Source organism: Prinia subflava, chromosome 3, assembly GCF_021018805.1.
Source record: "Prinia subflava isolate CZ2003 ecotype Zambia chromosome 3, Cam_Psub_1.2, whole genome shotgun sequence".
Lineage (NCBI taxonomy): Eukaryota > Metazoa > Chordata > Aves > Passeriformes > Cisticolidae > Prinia > Prinia subflava.
In genome coordinates this window covers 30,990,546-31,007,453 of record NC_086249.1, presented here as the reverse complement: position 1 = coordinate 31,007,453, position 16,908 = coordinate 30,990,546, and the positions used below count along the sequence as shown (strand labels likewise).

General features: G+C 38.9%; 1 protein-coding gene across 1 annotated transcript in view; it reads right to left on the bottom strand.

Moving 5' to 3' along the window:
* Positions 1–7,171: 7,171 nt before the first annotated feature.
* The window catches only part of ARHGAP42 (Rho GTPase activating protein 42), a 136,888-nt gene continuing 127,151 nt past the window's right edge, over positions 7,172–16,908 (bottom strand). Inside the window, exons 20-24 of the mRNA XM_063394533.1 lie at positions 16,201–16,581; positions 15,031–15,187; positions 13,877–13,939; positions 7,764–7,843; positions 7,172–7,571 (exon numbers count right to left, since the gene is read on the bottom strand). Coding sequence (XP_063250603.1) covers positions 7,483–7,571; positions 7,764–7,843; positions 13,877–13,939; positions 15,031–15,187; positions 16,201–16,581 — 770 coding nt within the window. The 3' untranslated portion in view covers positions 7,172–7,482. The remainder of the gene's footprint in view (positions 7,572–7,763; positions 7,844–13,876; positions 13,940–15,030; positions 15,188–16,200; positions 16,582–16,908) is intronic.

The window sequence follows — 16,908 nt, the reverse complement described above, 5'->3', positions numbered from 1 at the left end:
TAAATGCTCACTGAAAAAGTCAAAATATAGCATGTCAGACAGAATATAGCTTTCCTAGAACTTTTAAAAAAAAATTAGTTATTCCTTGATGCCAAGTAAAATGGGACACTGTGAAAATGAGTGATAAGAATTATTTTAGAGCTTAGTCTAGACCCCAGTGTAGTGTGCATTCACCTCTCCAGGGGATCTAAAGCTGGGAAGCTTTCATGTGTGTGGAAAAGTGCAGAAAACTCTAACAGAAAACACAACCATTTTATTTCAGATCTTTAACACAAAATGTAAATGTAATTAATGTAAGTTCAGTAACGAGCTGTCATTTTTGATGAACTATCAAAAGGCAGATATTCTCCATTTTCTCTTGTGCTTACACACAGTGCAGAGCTGGGTATCTGTGGCAGCTCCTACCAATCCTACCACATTCATGGCCCTCAGCAGGAGTGGAGGAGAATCCAGTCCCAAGCGCAGGTCCCAGAGGGAGCTGTGGCAGTGCTGATAAAGGCACAGGCACAAAGAGCAGCACGGCAGGGCAGGTAAAGCCCCCATGGCACGGCAGTGTTGCAGGGAGTGATGGTGACAGCTTCCATTGCTATTGTTCCACACCACGCCTCAGGGGTGGCTCTCTACTCCTAAAGCAGGGCACTGAGCTACAGCTCAGCTCTCACCCTTTGCTGCAACCCCTCTACTTCTCAGGCTTTTCCAGCAGAACTAATACAGCCAGAAGAGGCTTTGCCAGCTCAACTGCATCCCTTGGCCCCAAGGGGAACCTTCCCTTCTCCCTGGCTCCATCCTGCCTGGGACACCAGGATCTCAGCAAGGTGCAAGACAGTTCGGTGACTGTAGGCTGCAGTGATGTTTTGATTCCTGGAAGTAGAGTCCACATCTCTCAAATGCTCGAGCAGGGAGAGTTGTGAAATACAGGCTTCACCGTGGAGCAGTTATTAGAAAGCATCGGAAGGGAAAGACTTTCTCCATCTAGTCCGTGCTGCTTGGCTTCTCAACAATCTCACTTTTACTTACAGCCACGGTATTGATGTGTTGTTCCTGTCTGTCTCTGATGTGCCCCTGGGCAGGGCTGTGGGCACAGTGCCCACACACAGGGAGGCTGGCAGGGCAGCAGCCCAGCTCGGCTGGCAGGCAGAGCCCCAGCAGCCTGAGGCTGCCCGCGGCAGGAGCTGGCAGCTGGCAGCCGTGGATGCGGGAGCAGCATCCATCCATCCATCCTCCCCGGCCTCCTGCAGTGTTCCGCACTGTCCAAGCCCAAGCCAGTGAACAGGGAAAGAGTTTAACAGCTGGCTGGTTTGATCTTGTTTAAGAAACACTGGGTTTGGGTCTGTATCATAACAAAGCCTGATTGTTTCAGGAATGTTGAAGTCTCCTGAGTTTCTGGTGAGTTCCTTCAGGGAAAAGGCAAGGTAGGTCTCCTCACGGCCCCCTTTGCCTGAGGCACAGCTGTGACTCCAGCCCAAGGGCTGTAAGAACTGAGGCAAAAAGTCCTGGAGAGACACTGGGGAGGACATGCAAGGGAACCTGCAGAGGCCACTGCACTCTCTTGCTTCCCCCACTGTTGTCGAACTCTGGAAAGACTGGGGACTAGAGTAACGTGAGACTAACCAGTATGGTTTCTAGCACGTACTCCCCTTTATTCTGCGAGATGGCTGGTTAAGTACAGACTGAATAGTTTACAGTAGCAGGTGCATTGTGATAGGCGGTGAACATACAGAAGTATGTAAGCAATCTAGGATTAAAGTGGCTACGGAGATCTAGTGCTATTACCTCCATGCTGCGAGTGGCCATACCTTAACGCATACCTAGTAGGAGATAAGTTTATTTGCTACTACGTATGCTGAACGTTTTGCGGCCTACTAGGCCCAGGCCTGAGGCCTAGTTTGGCCTAGTTTGGAATAGCTCAAATGGTATCTGTGAGCATATCATGCCCACGATACCTAAGAAACTCGGCCACACCCCACCTGGCAGTGCTGTTGGAATGGAGCCATGGAAGGCCCTCTCATGAGCCCATCCATCTGCTGAATTCCAGAGGCAAAGACCTCCTCAGTGAGATTCTGCCATACCAGGGCTCTGCTTCTTGCTACCTAACACCTAAAGCTGTAATTTTCTTTTCCTCAAAAGCCACATCTTTGGAGACTTCCACATGATCAGGACAGTGTATGACAGACTATGGTCTGATATTCACATGGCCATCTATGTAAAACATCCTCAGGGGTGAAATGTTACTCTAAAATGCAGGTAAGGATAGAAGTGGAACCAAAGTGTTATTACTTGGAAAAAAGAAAAGGCTGAACCAGAGCCCAAATTTAAAACAAATAAAAAACTAGTTTGTGTATAAAGGATTTTTATTTTGAACAACATTTTTTCAAATTTTTGAAATACAGTGTAAAGTACAACATAGAATTATGTCTGCAAAGTCAGCTTCTGCATGTCATGCTAGTTATTTACATGTAGATATATACAGAGTGCAGATAATTATTGAAACCACACTACAAAATAAACAGAGAGTTCCATAAGATAATTTAGTAGGACTTTATTAAATAGATTAGTTATTGATTGTATATATTTTCCTATTAAAATACCATATAGTATCTAAAGTAACCCCTATAAACTCTAATACCTCCAAAATTGCCATAAATATGATTGAAAATTGAAATTATCCATGTGCCCTGTTCAGCTGTTCTGCCCTTTGCTCCAACAGAAACTCTTGCAGAGATAATGGTGCTCTCTTTAGTGCCAGAGCTTTGATGCCAACTCCCAATGAAACACTTGCAGAAAGCTCAGACACACACCAGCTTTCAGCTGAGGCGTCCAAGGGTTGCAGCACTGTGCTCTACACTTGAAACAACAAGAATAATCCGATGCCTTATTAAACACTGCCACACACAGGACAATTACAGAACCCATATGATCCTCAGTGACTGAATTAGTGCCTGTTTGGATACCAAGAACCTTAATAAAACAAAACAAAGCAAACTCCCAAAGCCCAAGCAAAATCTTACACAAGAAGAGGCCCCCCAATGGGCACAGAAACAGCCTGACCGACAGTGCCACTTCAGCAGGAGCTGCAGCAGCATCTTCAGGTGATCAGCCAAAGAGAGACTAAGGTTGCCTATGGCTTTGATCTCTGGCCACTGAACAATTCATCCAGGCCTCTCTGCTGAAAGAAAGGATCATAGATTATCCCATTAGCAAAATATTCTGTCTCCTTTCTGGGGGCTTCTGGCCAGCAAACCCTCACTATAAATTGCCAAAGGTCTTTCTTTTATTTCACTAGAGCTTTGAGAACTTCCATCAGTGGAGAAGATCCATCCCACTCTGGAGGATGTGCTCCCCAACTGGGATTTCTCTTCTTGCTGCTCAATCCAAAATTGCACAACCTTCTGCCTTAGGAAAAGAAATATCAAGAACAATGTGCTTTTTAGTTTCATTATTTATTCTGATGCAATCTTATTAAGTAGAAAATAGGCCAGGGGAGAAAAGTTAACAAAAAAAAAATCCAATTACTACCATACAGTGCTTCTTTTTTTTTTTTTTTGAGATTACCATTCTGAACTGCAGAATTTTACAACTTTTCCTCTCCTAACATGTCTTTCCTAAAGGCACATTACAATTCAATACAGGCAAAGAATAGAGATTAGCACCAGAAAATATATAAAAGGAAAATAAGTTACTATTACTATCATAGAATAGCGCTGGTCAGCAGATCTGTGCATCTTTTTTTCCCAGGAATAATTGTACAATGAAAATTATAGGGGAGTTAGGGTCATAAGTGATAACTATGGTTTAATTTAACAGTTTTGTTACATATAACTCTAAATGCCAAAATATGGCAAGGACATTTTAATACTGAACTCATAGGAATTACACACAAAAAATGTAATCTTTATCATCATTAATAGAATGTGTGAATATAGAATATTAATATACTTTACATATTTATCATACAATATATCAGTCCTTCACACTATTAATTTGATTCATGTTGTGCTGCAATATGTATCAAATGGTTTAACAAAGAAAAAACATAGCTAATTATATGTTGTGGGTACAGACATTATTTCCACAAGACAAACAACAACAATGTATCATCTACCTTGAGTTCTACAGTGATATTTGGAACAAACCTGCTGCATCCTTTTAGGAAGGATAATAATAACAATTCTTTAAAAAATGTTTAACCTTTGCTTGTAAAGTGAGTCTGATTTCCATAAAGAATAGTAAATCACTACCATGAGCTAATTTATTACAGAATGCCTAATCTTCTGTTAAGGCATTATCAAAATATTATATCTCCATTTAAATGTTATATGGATTTCTGATTTTTTGACATTGTCAGAAAGGATTTTTGATCAGGCCTGAGAGTACCATCATTTGAGAAGCTTTGGTGCTGCCTCTTCCCCCACTTCAGTCTTTGCACTCCTACTTATTCAACTTTCTGGTTCACTCTACAGCTTCTTGTAGAGATAAACTCCCTCATGAAAGGCAAGGAAGAGCTGGGGCACCCACAATCGTCAGTGAGATCATACAGAAAGCTGTACAAGGAAAACCACAGAGTTCCAAAAATGAAAACCTCTACTCCTGGAGAGTGAGTGCCTAACTGTAAGCAAGAATGGGCATAACCTTTTTCAGATGGAAATGCCATTTTAAAGCTAAATGACTTAAAAATTATTTATGGCTAGTTTAGAAGAAGGGCCCGTAAACAAGCTGCAGAGCATTGCAGAGGAAAATACAGATTTGTTCTGTGAGCAGCACATGAATGGAATCCAGTTTTTTATGAAGTTGCCTTCTCCAATCCTAATTTCAGACTAATGTGAGATGAATGCATGGAACAGATGAAACACCTCTCCTCCACAGGAATTCCTCCAGGACTTTCTACAACCTTTCCCTCAGCACTCACAGGCTCTACTTGCTTAATCTGTAACTGAACCTGGCAGTTTTACAAAATTGTTAATGAACTTGGCATCTTTGACTTCTCTAGCTTGCACTCAGATCAGCTGCTTTCAAAACACAGTACTGGAGAATTGTGAGACACATACAGAGGATGTGAAATTACCTAGGCTTAGGGTTTTTTTCCCCACTTATTTTTACATCAGGCTAGACCAAAGCAAGTAAGAGCAAATATCTTCTACATTTTCTATTTCACAATTCTTCAAGAATTTCACAACAATTAAATTGCCCTCAAGAGATATGAGGAGTCATCAAAGGATGTTCAATACAGGTTTGCTACTTGACCTCATGCAACAGACAGAAGCTGGGATTTTTTCCCCTGATCACTGCGTTTTTTTGCCTGTGTGAGACATGCTGGGCTACCAGCCTCTGCTCAAAGTTCTGCTTCCCTTTCTTCTCCTTTTTGCCTGCAGCAGCACTTTTCCTGGGAAGGTCACCAGAGGCAAACCTTTTGACAGCCTACAGTTTTTGATTGTGAAATACAGCAGAAACACAACCAAGACCATGTTGGTCTTCTCAGGGCAATGGCCCGCTCAGGCATAGCTAAGATGAAGAAAACTTGGCTTGCCTTAAAATGAAGGAAGACTCAACTGGCTGAGGAAAGATCTTCACTTCCTTTCATATCTGCTCTGGATAAAGTCTGGATTTAAGATGAAGTGAAACGTTTTGGGATTAATGAAACTGTTTAGGGTGAAGAAAGAACTCAGGTCACTCAGTCACTAATGCATGGGGTCTGTCCTCAACTGCCTGCAGCTGGTCCTGCTCAGACTGCCCCTAGGAAAAGACCATTTTTGGAAGGATGTTCTTTGAGCCTCTCTCTTTCTCTGACCACCACTCAGTACTTGAATTAGTGAGGAGAAAGATCCTGTGGGATTCTGTCACCAGCCTGAAATCCAGCAATTGCTCTGAAGAATTCATACACTACATTTAAGTAAAGAATGTTCTGATGTGCTTCTTTGTGTTGGCAATGAGTCTTACTTTTCAATTTGAACAAGAAAAAGGCTATGGAAAGAAAAAAGCAGGAGGTAAAAATTTACTGATGTTTTTAGCCCTAACAGCAGTCCTTCCTTAAACTTTCTTGAAGTAGTTAGTAGTTACAACTTCGAAATCAACAGATGATTGGTATGTTGATTTCTGCTACTGAAGAAAGAACTGAGCCTTGACAGATCATTGAAACTAAGCCCAGATGTTTCTATGAAACAGTGAATTCTCTTGGAAGCACTGAAGTTGAAGAAATGCTCAGATGGAGGTTAAATGTCTTGGTTTTCAATCAGGAATGGTAAGTAGCCAAGCAAACAATGCATGTTTTCCCTCAAGGTGTACAAGAAAACCGCTCAGACTGAGAACGCTACTTATGGTTTTTAGGGTTTTCTTTGCCTTGTTTTTATTTATTTGTTTAGAGTTTTTTTCCCTTTTCAGTCCTACCAGGAGCAATCAATAGGTCTTTACAACACCCTTGAAAAGTAAGTATTTTTTATTCTGTGGAAGGAGAGAATCTTTGTCAAATATTTTAGAAGTCAGGAGAAATAACACTAAGTAATTTTATTGCTACATGGAGCTTTTAGCATTCATAGCTTATAAAATTGGCTAGTTCACAGGTCATTTGTCTTACTTGCAATGGAAAAGGAATTAGCTACAATTTATCTCAGGTTTCAAAACATACTGCTGTTTTTCATTGCTCACTTCACATGACTACCAATCAGTTCAGATCTAGTATCTCCTTGTTTTCTACGGATGTTCTGGGACACAGAGAGAATATCTTCCAGATGATGGTTATCACTGAAATAAAAGTTGTTAATATTATCTATGCTGATACAGAAAGTAGGAAAGAAATCTAGTAAGTATTTGAATGAAACATTCATTAAACATATCACATTCTGAATGAGCACTCACTGCACAGGCAGTGTATAAACTGATATTGTCAGTTGTATAAATTCTATACCATATTGTAACTCAATGACTAACAGAAGTTCCAACTTCTGATTTACTAGAAAGTAATTTCTTACTTGAAATGATTAGGATCAATTTTAGAATCAAGTTTTCTAAGGGAGAATTCAGATCACAATAGAAGCAGTACTTACATTATGAAAAAGTCCACGATTTTCCATATTAAAAACCATAGATTACAAGAAATGTCATAGAGTGCTTTGCCTCTAAATTTCACATTTCTGTGAATAACATCCTCAGACCTGAAAATCTGCAGCTAAATAGCGACTTTTTAAATTTTTTTTTTTTTTTTTTTTTTATTGCTCTAGTGTTCCTTACCCATAAAAGAAGAACAGAACAACCTTCTGCAAACAATGGAAGTTATTTAAACAGGGTACCGTCCTCAGCACAGAAACTGTTAACTGTTTCATCACATTCTGTTCCGTTGGCAGGGAGCTCTGTAACCTGCAGCTGCAGCATCTGAAGGAAATCTACCACTCAGCTAAGGGGCTGATCCCATATCTGTGTCAGATAAAAATCATAGTGCTTTTTACTTGTTACCATGGATACCATGAAGATATTGCTGTCCACTAAAGATTACTAGAGGAAGACAACATAATTCTCAGGAACTAGTCCTGTTTTGCCTTCATAAGTTGCCTTTAACCAGCCTGGTTCCACTGATGGATACACTGCAAAAAAACATATACACAACTTTTAACACTGTTAAAGATCCCATACATGCTACATATATTTATTTACATGGTCTTTATTCAGGGCAAAACCTGAGAGCTAAAAAGGGAATTACACCCCCATTTTGTGATACGGTTCAGTTTTTTATAGGTTATTTTTTAATATATAAGTCAATGTAAAACAAATCTTACCATTGGAAAATATTGCTCCCTGTGGGAAAGACAGCTCATGACTATGCTCAGCCTTACAGGAATACATGGCTTTTGCTTGTCTGGAAGAAAAAAATACAGGCTTGCAATAAATGAGATAACAAGGAACAAGGCATAAAGGCAATTAAAACCTGGAAGTATAGGAATAAGCAGATGTACAAATGCTACATGATAATGACTGGTTACCCAGCAGTTCAGACGAGTAGAATTGTAGCAGATAAATAACTTCAGGCTTACTGGAGTTAACAAGCATGTTATTGCAGAAAAGAGACTGACATCCCGCTTAGATATTTAAACAGGAATATAATTAGGAACTTTTAAAATGAAGTTGTCATTCAAATAAGTACTGAAATGAGCATACTGGTTGAATCAAGCCATGAATTGCATGGAGACAAATTCAAAAGTGATCATCAAGTCATTAAATGTCTGAAAACTTGACCTGTGAGAAACTATTGTTAACATGTCTACAGAGGAAAGTAATATTTAGAAAGAAAACATGAGGCAAAAAGGAGTTCTGATTCTGTCCCAGAGAGAGGACAGAAAAAGTCACCTCTTGGGGTCTGGCACTATGATTCTCAAAGTACAAAATGAGGGTTTGAACATGAAGATGGAAATTAGGAGTTCTCTTGAGATTCCTGCACTTTACCCAATACCTTGACTTTAACTTACACACTCAGTACAATTTTACATGAGCCACCAATTTTTCTGAATTTCTTGAAACCCACACTACATTAACTGAAGAAGAATGAACTTGTTGACTATTTCACCTTTGTGTGATACGATGGGGAATTGCCAGCTTAGATTTCCTTTTAGCCAGGATTTATCTCAATGACCCAATATGTGACCTGTGGCAGTTTAAAATTTTCTGCATACTTTTTGAGAGTGTGTATATGCAAGTAGCACGTAATCTATCATGTCTTTCTCCCAAAATAGTGAGATAGCATGACAGATTAATTAGCAGTGTCACATCATAAGCATTATCATCATTCATTTGAACCTTCAAAAGGGTATGAGAGTGGATGGACACATTCTGAAGTTTTTAAGTGAGAACTTTCCAGAGATGATTTCTTCCTCTGAATAAAAAGCTTTGCTGTTTGTTCCTGACTTATGACTGGTCTAAATAACATGTTTTGCCTTCATCTTAAGAGAACTAATGACTCCTCAAGGGTTACATTCTCAGGAGGAGATTTCCAGAGGAGATCAGGAATTTTGAGTTGTACAATATCCAGGGGGCTGTTTATTTCAGGGCCCTGGAAACATTTCTGATTCTTAGTACTGTCATCCTGGTTACATCCCGTCAGCTTACTAAAACAAGATGAGAACTGGATCTCTGTTTGTTCACTTTGCTTAAATGTTAGCTTGCTCTCTGGCTGCTCTGAGTAGAGTTTTTCCAAAAGAACTCCTTGATGCCTCCTGTTGTGAAGTGTTTGCCATCAACACTTGACAAGTCAGGTGTCTTGATTCATTAATCTATATAATCTGTACAAATTTAGACATAATAATCTACATAATGTATATCCAGGGGGAGCTTAGATAACTTTACTGAAGGTCACACATAAACTAGAATTATATAATCTCATTTTTTCTCAAAGTCTACAGAGAGCACTACAGATGTTCTAATTATCCTGACCCAAATCAGTAACACTATGACAAAACAGCCCCTCGGAGTGGGTTGACCTTGGCATCACCCCTTATATGCAAACCCAATACACCAGTGTGGCATAATCATGGATTTTACACATGTAAAACAGCAGAGTAACCCTTAAAGATTGCTGTAGTTGTAGTGAACACAAAGTAGTAGGTAATGAATTTACTAAAGCACAGGGATTATTTCAAATCTGAATAATTTGACTATCAAACCAGGTGCCCATGTTGACAATGGGACACCAGAGTAATACTGTGACAAAAGACATTTAAGGCAATATTTAAATGTGAGGCAGAATTTTTTAAGTCATTCTTGAAATATGACATGTTTTATTGCCCTTAGAAAAAGTTAAGAAATTAATGCAATTTTCTCCTCTATTCTCTAATGTCTAGTAAGCTAATCTGTTTTCAACCTCAAATTTTAGCTGATCCAAGTATGTTTACCTCAAAAATAAAAAAAAGACAAGAAAAAAGCATAGATTCTGTCTTAGAATTATAATGTCTTAGAATTATCACAGAATTTCTGAGGCTGGAAAAGACCTCTAAAATTATCTCCTATGGAAGGAGAAAGGTTCTCAGCACTTCACATTTACACAGATAGAGGAACACAAGTCAGTTTCTCAAAAGCTAATGAATGATAGCATTCTTTGCACTACCTTGCTCCTGAGGCAGAGCATGTACACCCCAGAGTTATCTACAACCCATCTGTGATGGTATAATGAGTGACAGATTTAAGAATATTTACTCATAATTCTGGAGCAATTTTCAAGCCCCTGGTTGTTGCCTCCACATTTGATTTGATTATTTAGGTTCTCATATTTGTTATTACTCACTTCAACCCTATCCATCTGGAGGCACTGCTCATGAAATGAGCTTGCAGGTTCTTGTTTCGCTTGTGATTACAAAAATGGACATTCTTACTGATGGTGTTAATGCTGTTCTCCCTAGAAAAAATGCTGCTAAAAACCACATGATAACATCACCATCATCTATTATGGTTCTTTTAAGATGATGCTAATAACCCGAGAGAAGAGTGTGATTCATGTTGTTTAGGGCACAGGAAAAAAAAGCAACTTCAGAAAATATTACCCACATTTCCTAGAAGTTCCTTCTTTCCATGACCTTGCTGGGTAGATGCCAGATGAGAAAAATTCATTTTCCATTTCCCTACTTCCTATTATGGTTGCCTTGAGCTCATAATGGTAAATATCCTAGCAGTCAAGTGATCAGTACTCATCAGATCATAAATTCTTTTCCTTGACTACACACAGTCAACAATAGATGAGTCTCTAATAATAATAGTAATAATAACTATTTTGAATGATAAACAAGCTTTAAAACTATGCTCTTGCCCTAATGACTTTTCAGTCTAGCAAGATAAAGCCAGAGGAGGAACAAAGGAGGATAAACATATGACTCTCTCTCAGATGACTCACCAGTTAATATTCTCCTACAGGAAGAAGAAAGGTGTAAAGAGTCCTGGAGATGGCAGACTCAAAACCAAGCCTGAGTGAGATACACTGGCCTTGTCTGAGCAAGGCATTCCAGGTGTTTTAGGAAATGCAAAATACAGCATGAAAATAGAAACAGAAGAATGATTGGAAAAGAATATTTGATCATATGGTTGGGAAGGGAGCATGGGTCTAGAGGGCTTCAAAATATCAAGTCTGCTCCTACTTAAGACCCAGCCTGTCACCTAGAGATCCTGCTAACAGGTTCAGCCTTTTGCTGTCACCCAGTCCTTCCCTTTTTTCTAACGAAAATTCTTCTTCTAATGCAGCTTCTTACTTCAGGAGACTTGACTTTCTGTGTACCTCTAAATGAAAGTCAAGAATATGCAGAGTCAGGGATTATGTGTCGGTGCATTTCTGTGCAGAAGCTGAAATAAACAGACCTCTGGTCTGACTGACTTATCTAACTGCAGTATTTGTGAAAATAGTAAGAAAACTCCTTCACCTCTTTCAAGTGCATACTAAATTAGCAATAGATACTGGTCTCAGTGTACACTGTAGCTTAATACCACAGTGAGGGAGACTGATGTGAATAATAAACTTCAAATCAGGAAATAGGAAGACAGAAGTCAAATAACTCTGTAATTGGAAAAAGAGAGCACAGGCTGGACAGGGCATAAAATTTTGGTCTTGCCTGTCCAATCACAACACAAGTACTGTGGTTTCTTGTCTTGCTGACTAGAAAAAACCCTTTAGTGTTACAGGAGCATATAGCCATGTACACAAGGAGAGAAAACAGGTCAAATAATGCATTAAAAAAGAGGACACACACACGCTCATTATAGGCCTGTTGCATCATACAAAGTCAGAATTGTATGTATATGTATAGAAAATCAGAATGTATGACTGCAAACACTGCATGGAAGAAGGAATTAAGTAGGACCAGATCACTGTGGCAGTGAAGTATCAAGTGCAGAACTACCTGCTGGAATACAGAAAACAGTGTGAGACTGCAAAACCATACACGTACTTTGGATCTGCCATCTGTACCAAAGACCACAACAGGCAACAGGTGCTTCAAGCAGGGGTGAAGTTACAATCTTACAATCTACAATGCACAGGTAAGCAGTAGCTTAAAATTCATCTTACCAGTGTAAATTACCCATGCAGAGAGTCCAACACTGTCTTAAGTATTTCCGGTATCAAACCAGGCAGCTTAAAAAATAGTTTCTCTGCCTTACACTTGGCCCTGCATATGTTCATTGGTTAGCAGAGTTATGAAAACAGGAGCCCTTTCTACTGCATGATCAAGTTGTAATTACCATGATTTCTACATACTTCAGAGCCAAACAAAAAAAAAGGAAAAAAAAGGCTACTATTTAAATCAGTCTTCATGTTCATAAAATGCAGCTAAATAATAGCTGTTCTGAATTGCAAAATCGTACTCAGACTTAAGCAGCCCTATAAGAACACCTGAGCTACTTCTGATTTCTTCCTTATTCTGCCTGCTAACCTGTCATTTTCCATTCTCCTTGCTCCTGTTGCTCTTCTGCCTTTCTAAGAAGGCTGAAGTAGAGCAGCTATTCAGCCTTTCAGTGGTTTTGGCTTTGTTATCCGCTCTCACATCCATTACCAAACTTTTTCCTTTGTCAGATTTTTGCTTCTAACACACTTTTTATGTACAGATACAGGTGGCACAGGCTCTGAAGGAACAACAGGGGAGAGTTTCAAAGAAGGAAGTAATACAAAATAAGAAAAGGAACAGTGTTGAAGATGAAATGATGCAGGACTGATGAAGCAGAAATGATATGATGAAGCAGTCCTTGCTTTCAACTTAAGGCACTGGCTTAAGAACATTCCAGACCCTTCATTTATACTTTTCTTCCTTAAATTATTGTCCTGATCTTTTCACATCCCTTTCCTCCCCTGCCACCCTCCTTTTTGTTCATCTTACAGTTCATGTACTACACAAAACAAGAAGAGCCTTGATTCCTGAAAGCTGCTTCTCTCACAAAATCAGCAGGCCTTTGCAGAAAACCTTTTTCTTTCCCTCCCATGCTATATCTACCAGAGAGGACAGCCACATTCCATGGCCACACATTTCAGCATGTTGGCATCTTCTTTTACATCTGTGCTACTTTAGGCTCCTACTTCTGGATTCATGGACTGACATATTTTTTCACTGCTCAACAGTTCTGGTAAGTTGTGGGTTTATCAGTGAGTAAAGCAGTGATCTGCTCTAAATCTGTGTTCTGTCTCAAAGAATTTGAAAAGTTGGGACAGTGAGAAGAGACACAGATGTTTTCCTACATCTATTTACTTATCTGCTTTGTCTATTAATTGTAAGGGGAGTGGTACTGTACAGAAGATACTGCTTCCTAGACAAACACTTACTAGAACATTCTAAATTCATTTAATATAAAAATGAATCAAATTCATGAAATAAATGCAAACAATTGTGAAAAAATGTCAGTACTTCCTGCTGCACACTATCAAGTAGAAGGGTCAAAAGTTTCTCCAGACAGACACTGAGGCATGGAAGGTGTGATGGTAAATACAGAAATCCTGATCAAGTTAATCTTGAAGTTTCTAAAGTACATGTTATTCCAGACCTGCCTATAGGAGCAAATTACCATAAACCTGCAGGTTTGCTACTCTGCTGAAACCATTCCATACAAACAGCTGTGTGGAGAAAATATAGCACTCTCATCCTAATTTAAATACTGTTAATTTTCTCCTGTATCTGTGTCCTTAAGCAGACAGCTGTCCTGAGCCTCTCTCACTACTCTCCCAGGTGAGAGAATAACCAGACTGTTATTCTCTATGAAATTCAGCTTTCCTTTGAGGAAAGGATGAGCTTAATAAACCTAAAAAAATTTCACATGCCACATGACACTGTCCAAAAGATACAGAACAAAGCTCCAACGCTTCTCTTTCAATCTCTGAAGCCAGCAAAACAGAAAGGGTTTTACAGAATGTTAAACAGTTTGTAGCACTTACCGTCCTGAAGAAACTTGTTTAAGTGAACCAGCACTTTCGAACAACTGCGCTCTTGCAGCCACCCTGAAAATAAATGCACCACCTGGCTTTATACCACACACACTAGTTTCACTTTTAATCATCTAAAGATATGGACACATTTTAATTTTTTTTGTTTTTAACTATTCACTTACATCCCTATTCACCAGACTTTTTAAGGGCATAACCTCACTGGGGGCCATGGACTTCCGCATGCTCCCGTGCCGTGAGTCACCAATGGAAACCTCAACATCTTGTGTTTAAAACTATGTTAATGGATGGCCAATAGATATATTGGAAATGCTTTTATTGAAAGCCTGTCACTATCATGCTGGAACTCTTAGCTGTGCCCAGTTCTGTTTAAGTAAGACACATGACTGTGAAATGAGTACAGTGATCCCTTCCTGATTACAAAGTGGAGAGGCTGAATGATGTCCTGCAGTATTTGAAGAATTTCTTGATGCTCTGCAGATCTGGAAATCACTTGTTCATGGGGACAGAGATATTCTGGGTCAAAGTTAGATCAGGAGAGATCATCTGACTTTTCAGTCTTCTGAATGCACTGAGAAACATTATTAACCCAAATCTCAACAGGCTAAATCACGATCTCTATCGCTTATCCTCTTTTCAGCATTAAAGAAATAAAACTAAACCAAAACCAAACCAAACCCCAACTGTTAGAAATCAACTATTTATCATGCAGAAACTGCAGACACTTCGGAGCTAAAGGCTGGTTTTGTTTTCTTTTTCCTTCCTCCAATTTTGGGCTTCCAAAAACAAAATCTGATGATCTTTCTGAGATAACAGCATAGACAGTAAACAGAATTTCTGCTCCTTGAAACATCATATTAAAAAGAACCAGAGACAATAATACTAATGATTTTTCTAGGAAACATTTCGACCTTGTCTCCAGTCTAATAATGTCAATGGTAGTCTTTCAACTGACTTAAACAGACTTCATGCCATCTCATTTTTTTACAATTTTAACAAAACTAGATAAATAATTAACAAATACATAAATATTAAAATCAAGTATTCATGCATGCTTTTAAAATTACTTATGTACATCTCTGGAATCAACTTATAACAGAAAATACTGTAACAACACAAATCTCCAAAGGGCCTTAATGACTTACACAGATCCCGGTCTTTGATAGCCATTACTTGATGCAGTATCTAATCTTAACCTCCTGCACATTTTAGGAGGCAAATCAGGGTTTGGTGGAGCCTTTAGTGTATCTTTGGTATCTGTTAAAGATAAGCTCTGTATAGATCCACTGCAGCTTTTGTTACCTAAAGAAAACACCAAATTATAGGGAACATTAAAGCTGATTTGAAGTTGTTTCACAACATGTGTAACTGTGCAAAGCAAAGGTTATGCTGTTGTTGATTTTTTTCCCTTTTTTTAGGAGTCAAAACACGTAGAGAAACTACTTACTAAGAGTGAGAAGGCAAAAAGCCAGGAGAAAGGAATCAACAGAAAGAATGCACAAATGATGTTAAAATTGAGAAGGCTTAAAAATTACATTGCAATTACAGGGCTAGATAGTACAATCACTAAAAAGTGACAAGCATTTATAAAGGCACACTTTGCATAAAATTGCAAAAAATTCACAGGGAAACAGTTCTCAGGAAATCAATTGATCAGAGCAGTGTGAAATCAAACCACAATAATTTGTAAGAATTAACATTTTGATATCCACAAAAGCTTTATGCAGTTAAAAAAAATACTTAGGAATAAATAACCATGATTTGCGTTAATCAATTGCCACTAACTCGATAAAGCAAATCTGTATGTGTACAGACTGTATAGCAAACAAAAGAAGTCCTTTTAATGAATATAGGCCATGCCCATGTGTCCTTTCAGATGACTTATCAGTGGACTGCTGCCTTATTTCCATGGATGTTCTGCAAAACTGCATCTGCTTCTCTCCTTATGCCAAAGACCAACCAATGCTTAATAATGATTGAAAAGCTGTCATAATACAGAGATCCCAAAAGACAAGCACAGTATCTCTATTACTAATATTTCTAATCTATAGTATTATTCTATATCATAAATTATAGATGAATCATAGGAGGATAGAGGATAATCTAAATTTGAGAAACTTATCTTTTAAGCTGTGTGAACTGTGCAGGTTATAAGAAATGCAAAGATGTCAGAAACAGTTTGAAAACTGAAACAACATACCATAAAATTAAAAACAAACAAACAAACAAGACTAATGAGTATCATTAGCTTTCAGACCCAGCTCTTTTTTTCTCATGCATAGGTTAACACTGTGATAAAAGACCTTGGAAATTACCTTCAGCTGAAGGAATTGATCTAAGGGAAGATGCTGAAGACCTTTTCAGCCCAGACAGACTGTAGGAACACTTTTTGGTCAATTCTGTTGGTGGAGAGGCATTTTCTGGTCCAGTGATGGAAGCTACACTTTGGCAGTCTGATTCTACATCTGTTTTGGTTGCATCCTCCTTTGATGAGGATTCTGGACTTGTAGTCCACAGGCCTGAACTTTTCTGGCCATTAGAAGAAGCAGGAGAGGCAATCCACGGAATCCCTCCCGATTTCTCCCTTGGCTGTGAGGGCGTGCACTTGGTGGTGCTGTTCTGCTCAGAGGAGTGAGAAGACAGAGATTCGATGCTGCCCATGGGAGTGCTGTCGGGGCTGCTGCTGTAGGAGTCACCTGGAGAGGCAGGGGAAAGGAGAGAGATGAAAAAAATAATCTGCAATTTCTGATCATGTGCATTTCTTTCATGCCACTTTTAGCTCTTTTGTACCTTACTTGTTAACAAAATCATAATCTGTGGTTTCCTGCAGAAAGAACACAACTCTTTTTTATTTACAACTTGAAGACTCATCTTGCCCGTTTATGGAGCATTAGTCCCTTGAAAGTTGCAAGATTGGCTGACGTGATTTTTACCAGATGCATTTTCTATAATTTCTTATCTTTCCTTACCATATGAAACCTGTATCTCTTTTCTCATATCATACAGATTTCCTTTATTTCCTG